Genomic DNA, 12,365 nt, shown 5'->3' on the forward strand with positions numbered 1-12,365 from the left:
CATTTTATTAAATTCTATTCAATATTTTTATTATTTATTTATTATAACAAGTATTTATTGAGCACCTACTATGCTCCAGGCATTGCTCGAGATACTCGGGAGATAGCTGGGATTTGTTCCTACTAAGTTACAATGTCACAGAGCCTGCATTCTTTTGGGAGAAAACAAAAAATAACTAGACTGTCAAGCTTTCTTCTCCACTCAAATTAGGCCAAGCCACCAGCTCGTCCCAGGCTGTGCTGGACTCTGAGAATGAAGAGATGGATTTAAAAGGTTCCTTCCATGTGTGTGGGGGTGGTGGTGGTATGAGTGTGTGTCGGGGTGGGGGGAGGTATGAGGGTTAGGAGGAGGAACAAACAGGGGAAACAACAAATCTATTCCAAAAAACACAAAAATAGGGGCGGCCAGAGTGTGTGGAAATGGAGGGAAGGGTCCCATCTGGCTGGTCAGGTCTGCTGGACTGTGGAGGACATTTTGCAGTAAGATTCCAAGGTTTTAATCAACCAAAAAGCCTGGACCCCACACAGGTGATGGCCACTGTGACCAAGCCCAGTGGCCTGAGTCAAGCTGACAGTTTGGCTGTTCCCAATCACCAGTGGAGGCCTGGTGGGCGAGAGACCCATGGCTTCCTCCCATCTCTATGAGTGTTAAGAACCAGCCTGGCCATGTCCTTGGGTTTGCAACTTGCACACACACCCTCCAGGTTCTTGGAGGCTATGGGGCCCTGGAAAGGGCACAGAACATGTGGCCCGGGGCAAATTCCTTTAGCTGTGAGCCTCAGTTTCTAAGCCTGCAACCCAGAGATAATCACACTTTGTGGGAAGAAGAGAGGAGTTAAGACAGAGTGCAGAAACAGCTTGTGAACCGTGGGGGCCGTGGGTGTGGTGAAAATGTTCTCAGTACTCCGTGGAAGCATCCAGACCCATCCAAGAATTATGACCAGGTGCCAGGGTCATCCTTCTTAAGTGAAAGATTTAAGTATAAATAACAACCAGCATTTCTTTCTGTTTGTCCCTCATTGGCTGTTTTGATACATTTAATATTTGTAAACAGAAACACAACATGAACTGGGCTTCTCCCTGCCTCCTGCAGCCTTGCCTGGATGCAGACAGCTGTGTCTGGGCTACTGACTGGGTGTCTGTTGAAGGCTTCACATTGGTGCAGGATACTGTTGCCTTGGTGAATTCACATTGTGTGCCGGTAGGAGGGACATCTCTGATTTATTCTCTGCTCTTAATAATTGAGGTTATCCCTGATGAGGCTTAAAATTAGGCCTTTCCCTCTCTTCTGATTTATTCTCCTTCAGTGTGTGCTTCTGGGAGCAAGGAATGTTCCTTTTTAGAAAGCTGAATAAAGAGAAAAAGGAGAAATGCACATGCTTGCTGTGTTCCTGTTGGTCCCCCTCTCTGGCCCACGAAGGAAAGGAGAGAGAAACCTCACAAAGCACGCATGGTGCTTCTTCTGAAGTCAGGTCCCAGTGATGAGTGCAGTGGGGGAGCCACTTTGAGGGCCTCGCTCCAGCCTGCTTTCTCTGCCAACAGTGAGCTCAAGAATGAGGGGAGCCTGGTGACCCCATGGAGCACAGAGCAGGACCCTCACAATGACAGCTGTGTGACAGACATATGTGCAGGTGAAACATCTTCTAACAGTTGGTAGACTCCACCTTGATTTTGCTGCTAATGTGGCAAACTGGTCAGTAAAGACACTTTCCCCATCTCCTAATAAAAATCACATAGTGCATCTCTAAATTATTCATTAACTCACAGAAACCAGATATAAATTTGGGGGGAGGGGCATTATCACATTATTGCTCTTTTCAAGAGGCATATTTAGGAGCTGGCCACACAGGTACTTAACAATACCTATTGCCATTACTAGTGTGATAAAATAACCTAATGAAGTGTGTTTTTCACAGGACTCCATGCAACGTAAGCATGAGCTGATTAATGATTTCTTTAGACAGGTGTTTCGCTGATGCAGAAAAATCTACCTGTTACACGTTGTTTTATAACCCAAATAAGATTTAGGTTAGGCACGCTGTAGGATAACCTAACAGACCTAACTAATGTTCTAAAATTTATTCAACATGTGGGGCAATTTTAACTTTTTAAGTCTTGGCTAGATACAGTTGGGGGTTTGCAGGGAAGTCTGAAGAAACTGTTAATGATGAACAGCGAACCCAGAAGGACTGATGATATGATGCTAAACCAACACAGGCAGAAGGTCCAGTGATGGCCCAGCAGGGGAGGTTTTCCACATGTTCCCCAGCAGGGCTGAGGTATCCTGCTTAGAATTTCAGGCTGGGAAAGGGTGGTGAGATCAGAAAGAAGATAAACATGAGCAGAAAGGGAAGAATGGTCAGGGAGGCTGGTAAGAGCAGAGGTCATGGCTACGGAGAGATGGGCCAACCGAGAGATGCAGGTGGGATTGGCTGCAGCCAACCTGGGAGATGGCTAAATGTCACTAGCTAAGCCGTAACCTCAGAAGGGCCTGAAGCTGGGGGCAGGGGGAGATGGTGTCCTACTCCTAGACCACATGAGGGCACAGCTTACCCCACATGCACCTGTATCCTCACAGAATGGAGGAGAAAAAGAAGGTGTCATTTTCCTGCCCCCGCCCTGCCCCAAGGAATCAAGAAAACCCAAAGCCTTAGAAACTCAAAGAAACCAAGCTATAGCAAGTGGCTGCTTGGGAGCCCAGAGTTCCCACTCTTTTGGCCTCTGACATAAAGTCACAACCTGAGGACTAGTCTTTCCAGCCTTATGTTATTCCTGGGGAGGGGGCCAAAAAAGAAAAAGAGGACAAGCAAGAAGGAAAGGGGAAGGTGGAAGAGCTCAAGAAGTAATCATCGGACACTGTTTAGACACAGGACAGAAAGTCAAAACCAGGATGATCTGCTGCTCTTTTTAGGTCAGCATATGGGCCTTAGGTCCCCCCTGGGGTGGTATGGGGCCAGGCACAGGGGACATAAAGCGCAGAGTGGCCGCAGGCCTGGTATGCATGGTTAGACACACAGAGTAGATGTTGGACTATTGCCTTAACTGTAAAGAGGAGCTGAGTACAGGATGCAGTGAGTAGGCTTCTGAGTCTTGGCATGAGCTGAGTGCCAACTAGATGCCATGCACAGAGTAGTTTGGGCAAAAAGAGGGAAGAGTGAATCAGGGGAAGCTGATTTACACATTTTTTTTTTTTGTGCATTTATAACTCCTTCTCCCCCTACTCCAACAAGTTTATGAGACAGCTACTATTCATTATCTTCATTTTCCATGAGTAACCCAGGGGAAAAGAGGCTGAAAGCTTGCCCAGGGCTACATAATACTTGCGACGTTTATTTTTATGTGTGAGTCTGTCGAGGCCACGGTGCCGAATATTTGATCAAACACCAGTCTAGATGTGGCTGTGAGGAATTATTTTTAGCTGCAATTAACATCTAAATCAGGAGATTTTGACTAAAGCAGATTACCCTTCCTAATGTGGGTGGGCCTCACACAATTACTTGAATAAAGAATTAAGATAAAGATTTCTGAAAATAGAAGGAATTCTCCATAAGACTGAAACATAGAAACCAACAGAGTTTCCAGCCTGCCACTCTGTGGAATGCAGACTCAAGACTCAGTAAGTCTGACCTGAATTCTCACCCAGCTGGAGCTTGCCTTATGGATTTTGGACTTAGCAGCTCCCACAAATGCATTAGCCAATTCCTTAAAATAAATTTCTCTTTCTTTCTCCATAGATGTGTTTGTGTGTGTGTGTGTGTGTGTGTGTGTGTGTGTGTGTGTATATCCTCTCTCCTTACAGAAAACAAGAAGTAGACAGGGAAAACTATAAGACACTGTTGAAAGAAATTGAAGATGACACAAACAGATGGAAAGATATACCATGTTCTTGGACTGGAAGACTCAACATTGTCAAAGTGACTATACTATCCAAGGCAATCTACAGATTCGATGCAATCTATATCAAATTACCAATGGCATTTTTCACAGAGCTAGAACGATTTTTTTTTTTTATAGGGCCACACCCGAGGCATATGGAGGTTCCCTGGCTAGGGGTTGAATCGTAGCTGCATCTTCCACCTACACCCAGCTCACAGCAATGCTGGATCCTTAACCCACTAAGCAAGGCCAGGGATTGAATCCACATTCTCATGGATATTAGTCAGATTTTTTTCTGCTGCAGCACAACAGGAACTCCTAGAACAAAAAAATTTTTTAAAATTTGTATGGAAACACAAAAGATCCTGAATAGCCAAAGCAATCCTGAGAAAGAAAAACAGATATGGAGGAATCAAGTTCCCTGACTTCAGACTATACTACAAAGCTACAGTCATCAAAACAGTATGATACAGGCACAAAACCAGACATATAGATCAATGAAACAGGATAGAAAGCCCAGAAATAAACCCACCCACCTATAGTCAACTAATCCATGACAAAGGATGCAAGAATATATAATGGAGAAAAGAAAGTATCTTCAATAAGTGGGGCTGAGAAAACTGGACAGCTACATGTGAAAGAATGAAATTTGAACACTCTAACCCCCTACACAAAAATAAACACTAAATGGATTAAAGACCTTAATATAAGTCTGGATACCATAAAACTCTCAGAGGAAAACAAAGGCAGAACACTCTCACATAAATAGCAGAAATATCTTTCCAGATCTACCTCCTAGAGTAATGAAAATAAAAACAAAAATAAACAAATGGGACTTAATTCAACTTAAAGTTTTTGCACAGCAAAGGAAACCATAAACAAAATGAAAAGACAACCCAGAGAATGGGAGAAAATCTTTACAAATGAAGTGACTGACAAGGGATTAATCTCTAAAATATACAAACAACTCATGAAGCTCAATATTAAAAAAAACCAAACAACCCAATCAAAAATTGGGCAAAAGATTTAAATAGACATTTCTCCAAAGAAGACATAGTTATGGCCATAAAGCACACAAAAAGATGCTCAACATCACTAATTATTAAAAAAAATGCAAGTCAGAACTACAACGAGGTATCACCTTGCCTCAGTCAGAATGGCCATCATCAAAAAGTATACAATCAATAAATGCTGGAGAGGGTGTGGAGAAAAGGGACACTTCTTATACTGCTAGTGGGAATGTAAATTGGTACAACCACTATGGAAAATAGTATGGATGTTCCTCAAAAAACTAAAAGTAGAATTACCATATGATCCAGCAATCCCACTCTTCGGCACATATCCAGAGAAAACCATAATTCAAAAGATACATACACCCCAATGTTCACTGAAGCACTGTTGAAAACAATAGCCAAGATATGGAAGCAGCCTAAGTGTCCATCAACAGAGGAATGGATAAAGATGTGGTATATTTATACAATAGGATATTACTCAGCCATAAAAAAGAAAAAAAATAATGCCATTTGCAGCAACATGGATGGATCTAGAGATCATCATACTAAGTGAAGTAAGAAAGAAAAAGACAAATATCATATGGTATCACTTTTATGTGGAATCTAAAAAAAAGATACAAATGAACTTATTTGCAGAACAGAAACAGACTCAGAGAATTTGAGAACAAACTTATGGTTACCAAAGGGCATAGGTAGAGGGAGGGATGGATAGGGGCTCTGGGACTTGCATATATACACTGTGGTATATGAAATGACTGGCCAATGGGAACGTGATGTACAGCACAGGGAACTCTACCCAATATTCTGTGATAATCTGTATGGGAAAATAATCTGGGAGAGAAAGGATGTGTGTATACTTATAACTGAGTCACTTTGGTGTTATAGCATAAATTACCACAACATTGTAAATCAATTATACTTCAATAAAAAAAAGAAGTAAACAGAGAAGAAAAACAGAAATCATCTCTTTGACAAACCCTGATGGCACCTGTCAATCTGGAGCCTGTACTGAGAGGATTGGGATTCCTGGGGGCCAGCCTTCCGCCTGCAGAACAAGGCTGGGAGGACATTTTGCTATCCACAGAGGGCGCTCACCCTGTGGGAGGAGCTCTCATCGCAGAGAACCCATGCCCACCTAGGTCAGGCTCAGGGACCCCTGAGAGCTTTGCCCAAAGCCTACAAGGGTTGTCCACACAGCCAGAGAGAGAGGATCAAAAGCAGGATGTATACTTTCCAAGTGAATAGATGATGATAATGGGGTCCCAAGTACATAAGTTAAAAAGCCCAATGAATGGCAAAATTGATTATATATGCTAATTAAACACAGCAAATGTTGGCTTGTGCACTTCCCCTACAATACCTACTAATTATCATAACGTAGTTATTGATAAGCAAGCCATAAGCAAAGAAAATCGATGGTTTACAATTTTCAGGCCTTTTGGAGAGGGGTGGTCTTTGAATGGAGTAGGAACCATTTCGAGAGTTGCTTTTAGTTCTCGATTTATTTAAATCCTTCCCACTGGAATCTGTACCTGCAAGAAACAGCCTCAGAGACTGAGCACAATTCAGGTTTCATTCTAGCCCATAATACATATAATCTGTGAGCTGGAAAAGCAGACAAAGGCCACTCATATTTGAACACTTACAGAATGTCACATAAAAAGCTGAATATTCAGGGTTTGGCGGGGGGAATATTAGAACACATTTTACGGGATCACTGCACAATTCTCAACTTCCATTCAGATTTGAGAATTTTACCACTGAGATGCAGAGTTATCTGGATGCTCCAAAAGTGCAGAATCTGGGGCTCTGGCAAAGAACAAAAACTGAGGACATTCAGGAGCAGGTTTCAATGGCATCAACAGCCTGTGATAGCATGTGCTCTCCAAGAGTCGTTCTTTGTATGCCTTGGAAAAACCCAAGAAGCTACATGTGTTCTGGGCACGTCCTTGAAAATATGGGCATCAGCAAAATGATTGTAAATGGCCAGGGGTCAGGGTGAAATGAGAGCTACACAGGGAAAAGAAAATGAAAAGGAAAAAGATAGGATTTTGGAAAGGATGCAAACGCATTGAGACTGTGAACATACCTGTTAAATAATTGAAGACTTTGTTCTTGATCCTCAGTCTCAAGGACAACTGTTAGGTTCAGGCTGAGTTCCAACCCTTGCATTTTCCTCTGCAGCTGATGCCTCTTGCAGGATCCCGCGGGTTTGCTCTGCATTGTAACATAAACAGGAATCACAGTTTTGGCAAGATGCTCATCCACTTGTCGCTGCTTTCCTTCCTTTCTCTAAAGCCATCTGTGCTGGAGATGTGGCTGTTTCAATAGTACATAAAAGGACAAATAATCATTGAGTTCACATCTTTCTAAACAAATATCCATTAGTTCATTGAAAATTGGATCATTAAAAGTCATTCGATATAAATAATTGCTTCTTGGGCTAGGAAGAGAGGGGCCATTTTTCAAAAGCAAATGTTGGTATTTTTTGGGTACATGGCTTTGGAGTAAATATTCGCACTCCTTGTAACATGTAAAAATGGGTTCCATGGAAACAGGGAAGAAGGAAAAGGAGGAACCAGAATCTCTTTCTTTTCTTTTAATTTTTATTTTATAGGGAGGTATAGTTGATTTACAATGTTGTGTTAATTTCAGGTGTGCAGCAAAGTGATTCAGTTATACATGTACATATATTTGTTTCTTTTCAGATTCTTTCCTCATGTAGTTTATTATAGAATATTGGGTAGAGTTTCCTGTGCTATACATAGGTCCTTGATTATCTATTTTATATACAGTAGTGTGTACAGAATACCTTTCAAATGTGGCTTCTTCCAAGCTGCTGCCCCAGGACACACATGGCTTGGCCTCAGCTTGGGTTTGAGAGGCAGAGTCAGAGGGAGGTTCACCAGTAAAGCTCATTTTCTTCCCATCAGGGACCTGACCATGATTTCCACCTTAGCTTGGGGCAGCATCTTCATCTCACACCCAATTCAAGACATCTGAGGCTTTGTTCCCTGTGAGCCTCTTCATCCCACATCCCATCTGTCACAAGAGGCCATCTTCCCTGGCAAAGTGCTGATGACAGCCGATTCAAAACCTTCCATGGGGCCCCTTCTGCATCCAAGGCCCACCCAACAACCTCTCTGCTTGCCTGCCTACACCGACCCTTGCTCTCACATACACCTCCTTTGTTGCCATCCTCCTGCTCCAGCCCCCATCCTCCCAGGGTGTGTACCCAGTGCTGGGTCCTGAACCTGCCAGGTGCAGACACATCATGATCCACGCGCTCACTTGGAGTCTCAGCACCATGGAAGAGCTCACTCAAGAGATAGAATGAGGGAGAGGCTGGCTCTCTGCATGTTACTCGTATGCTCACATGTACATGGTCCTTACAGCACTGGATCTTGCCTCTCCTCCCAAGAGAACAAGGGTGGGAAGAGGAGAAATGCCACGGCCACCCTAAGGGGTTGGAACTGCCATAGGGATAGGCTTCTTGCCCTGGTGCAGGGACTTCTCCCCCACAGTTAGGGATGTTGGATATTCTTCTCATCTCTCTTGGCACAAATGACCTGTTATAACAACTAGTGCTGTCCATAAACAACATTAAAATGGGGACATAAAAGACCCTATAGTGTTCCTGGGCCCCAGGATCTCACTGGCTGGTGATACTGGTTGAAATAGAGTAACTTTTGGCCTCTACCTTTATACTGATTAGATCATTTTGCTTTCACAGATGCTCCAGAGCATAACTACTAAATTGGAGCCTTTCTAGCATGGTTTAATAATATGCATTTTTTTAACAGTCCATATTTCTGGTAATGGCAGCCGGCCCTGTTTGTAGTGTAAGAGCAGCAAGCTGATTCAACACCCTGCACAGTGAGAGGAGATGGGTTTCCTTCTGAATGGAGATGTCATGATAACTCATCATAAAGCAGCCCCCTCCAGGCACCCACAGAGGGTGAGTCCCATGGGGCACAGGTGGACCCCTGGATGCTGGAAGGAAGTGAACCCAGAATAGCCAGGAATTTCCTAGGGAATCACTGACAAAATTTAGTGTTTGTGGGGTTTTTTGGTGGTTGTTGCATAGTTCTACAGATTTGTGTAACCACCACTACAATCAGATTATTTCTTTTACAAATCAAATGTTTCTATTTTTATTTTTACTGAGGAACATGTTCAAACATGCAGAAAAGTATAGATAATAATATAAGAAATAGAATATCCATATTTCCAACTCTATGTTCAACAAGTGTTATATTTTCATATAAGAGAATTTTTAAAATAATTAAAATGTTAAAGGTACAACTAATACTCCACTTGATCCTATTCCCTCTCCCTCTTCCTTTTCAGCCAAGGTTATTTCTTTACAAGAAAAACATTAAGCAACAAATAAGTCACTCTGTAATTGACCCTTGCCTAAAAAGTTAAATAACTACTATAATAGATATTCAGGCTATTTTTGACTTACCAACATTTTAAGTTAGATTGTAAAAAGTATTTATCAAAGTTTTTTTAATGTATGACAGATGTTTAATAGCAATAAAGGTCTTGACAATAAAAAATAAAGAACTGTATTGTTCTTGTTTACCATAGTACTCTATAGAGTTGTACTGAATTAATAAATGAATGGATGGAAAAATACTTCTCTGATAAATTTTCGTGTGTATATACGTAACATATATATATTTACAACCTGAAATATGTATAAATATTTATATTACATCATAGCCTAAAATAATGTATAAGTAAAGATTGACCATTTCACAGAATATTATGGGAGCTGTGGTACGTATGGGAGAGTTTACAGTAATATAATTCACAATAACTTTTTTTTTGCTCCCCCCCCCGCCCCCCGGCCCTGAGGCACATGGAAATCCCTGGCTAGGGATCAGATCCGAGCCTCAGTTGCCACCAAAGTTGTGGGAACTTGGGATACTTAAACCCCTGTGCTGGGCCAGGGGTAGAACCTGTGTCCCAGTGCTCCCAAGACACAGTCAGTCCTGTTGTGTCACAGCAGGAACTCCCACAACAGCCTTAAAAACCAAGGATCATTCTTCCACTGAGACAAATCTCAAAATACATGTTACTGTTGTAAAGCTGGGATTCTTAAGTTTCAGGCAAATGAAGAACAATAACCAAACATTTCAAAATCCTTTTCTGTAATTCTCAGATCAGTGGCACCCACGTTCCTAGGCCACAGCATCATATATAGGGATCCCCTTCTTTTGCCTCTGTTCCCACAGTCCTACAACTGCCCCAGTCCTACAACTGCTGTCATCACTTTTCCCAAACCTACCTTGTCTGTCCTGTTCTGTGCTGCTTTTCTCTCTCACATTTCCCTCCCTTCCCTCACTCTTCGTTCCTTTAATATATTAATATTGACTGACCCAAACCCTTTCTCTTTAGAAGGAAGGAGGCAGAAATTGGAATAATTATAAGGCTCTCTTTGGAAGGCTAGCAGAAGAGAATGACTTCCATGCTAATTGTTGGAAATAACAACTTTTCAAAGATATAACATACATACAATAAAATTCCTCCTTTTAAAGTAATACAATCCAGTTTTTTTTTTTTTTAGTATATCATGGATGTACTCAATTTATCACCACTACCTAATTTCAGAACATTTTCATCACCACCCAAAGAAACACTGTATCCAAGAGCAATCATTCCCATTTCCCTTGCTTCTAGTCCCTGGGAACCACAAATCTGTCTCTGTGGATTTATCTATTCTGTATCTATTCTGGACATTTCTTTTTTCTTTTTTTCATCTTTTGCCCATTATTAAAGAGCATGTATTTTTCTCTCTTTCTCTCTTTTTTTTTTTTTTTTTGTTTCTTTAGGGCCACACCTGCAGTATATGGAGGTTCACAGGCTAGGGGTTGAATCAGAGCTACAGGTGCCTACCTACACAAGCCGCATCTGCGACCTACACAACAGCTCATGTCAATGCCAGATCCTTAACCCACTGAGTGAGGCCAGGGATCGAACCTGTGTCCTCATGGATACTAGTCAGATTCATTTCCACTCAGCCATGATGGGAACTCCTATTCTGGACATTTCATATGAGTAGAATCACACAGTATGTGGCATTTTGTAATCAGCTTATTTCTTTTAACATAGTTTTCAAGGTTCATGCACGTTGCAGCATGTTTCAGGCCTCCATGACTTTTTATTACAGAGTACTATTCCACTGTGGATATGTCACATTTTGTTTATCCACTCATCACTTGATGGACATTTGGGTCATTACTTTTTGGCTAGCATGAATAACGCTTCTGTGAACATTCTCACACAGTTCCCCCCCCCCCCCACCTCCCATGGACATATATTTTCATTTCTCCTGGGAGTATACCAATAAATAGAATCCTGGATCATATGGTAACTCTTACATTTTGAGGAACCATGGCAATTTTTGTGTCTCCACCTGTAGAATGAAACCTCAGGCAAACTTCTATTAGCAGGACCTTAATCTATTAACACTTTATGCCTTGCAATTAAAACCAGAAACTTAACCAGCAATTAAAACTCATTAAAACCAGAAAGGTACAAATCGTTCCATCAGACAACTGAAATCACCCCCAGGCTGTATCAGAGGTTGTGGAGGGTTTTATGTGGTATCACGGATCTTTACTTCAGTAACATGAGATTTTAGAGAGACATATTGGTTATTTTTATTAAAATAAAAATCAGGGTTGCGTAGAAGCTCATGATTAAGTACCCTGGCTGTGGTGCCTGATATTTCCAGGAAACCGTCATGAAGCTTTCCACTTAACATAGCAAAGTCTGTTCTTACTTTAGAAATAAAGAAAAAAGCAAGTGAGCAGGTAAGGGCAGAATTCCTCCAGATGAGAGCAAAAAGCACAGAAAGCCTCTGGCCCCCTGGAGCACAGCTTCCGGAAAGAGAACTGCACCCTCTTCTCAGCACCATCCCAAGAGAGGAGCTGGTTGTACTCCTGCTGTCTACACCCAGCGTGGGAGCACCCAGCTCCCGGCCAAGTTCCTCTGCATCCTCTCTTTATAACGGCTCTGCCAGCCTCTGTTTTCTGTGTAGTCGCTCTCAGTCGTAGAACCAAGGCCGACCCCACCCCCACTCCCGCCCCCGCCCCCGCCCCCGGCCCCGCCCCTGGCTTGGTCTCAGTACCTGGCGGCTGGAGCCCGGGCCACGCCTCCCTCTTGAGTAGACCTGCTCCACAGCGGGCCTCCGTGGGCACCGGCTGCCGCTCATGGGCCCCTGCCTGCAGACTCATCCCGCCGCAATCTGGAACCATTGCAGGTCTGTGGGGAGAGGGGCCTAAGATTAACCCTGCAGTGGTGGCGGTAAGGGGATTGCGCGGAGCCAATTAGCCCCTTGCAGTGATGAACTTGGAAAAATGAAGGAGACACAGCCTTGCTGCTTCCCAGAATTCCTCCCCTGGTCCCCAGCGAGCACTTCCCCAGGTATCCCCCTGCATTCCCCCAAATGATTATTTTCAACAAC

At 42.7% G+C, this 12,365-nt stretch overlaps 2 protein-coding genes across 3 annotated transcripts in view; one reads left to right on the forward strand and one right to left on the reverse strand.

Annotated features, from left to right (window-relative positions):
- The window catches only part of LOC100739120 (uncharacterized), a 44,331-nt gene extending 32,168 nt beyond the window's left edge, over window positions 1-12,163 (reverse strand). Inside the window, exons 1-2 of the mRNA XM_084976776.1 lie at window positions 12,030-12,163; window positions 6,978-7,105 (exon numbers count right to left, since the gene is read on the reverse strand). Coding sequence (XP_084832902.1) covers window positions 6,978-7,105; window positions 12,030-12,113 — 212 coding nt within the window. The 5' untranslated portion in view covers window positions 12,114-12,163. The remainder of the gene's footprint in view (window positions 1-6,977; window positions 7,106-12,029) is intronic.
- TARS3 (threonyl-tRNA synthetase 3) overlaps window positions 12,039-12,365 on the forward strand; it is a 73,070-nt gene continuing 72,743 nt past the window's right edge. The window contains exon 1 of one of the 2 annotated variants that reach the window (XR_014815556.1): window positions 12,039-12,161. The gene's annotated coding sequence lies outside the window, so the exon portion shown is untranslated. The remainder of the gene's footprint in view (window positions 12,162-12,365) is intronic. The other variant, XM_084976556.1, reaches the window with a different exon arrangement.

The sequence above is a fragment of the Sus scrofa genome, chromosome 1, assembly GCF_054392235.1.
Source record: "Sus scrofa isolate SSC_HxYL_T2T_F1_AM1 chromosome 1, Sscrofa_HxYL_maternal_Yorkshire_Landrace_v2.0, whole genome shotgun sequence".
Lineage (NCBI taxonomy): Eukaryota > Metazoa > Chordata > Mammalia > Artiodactyla > Suidae > Sus > Sus scrofa.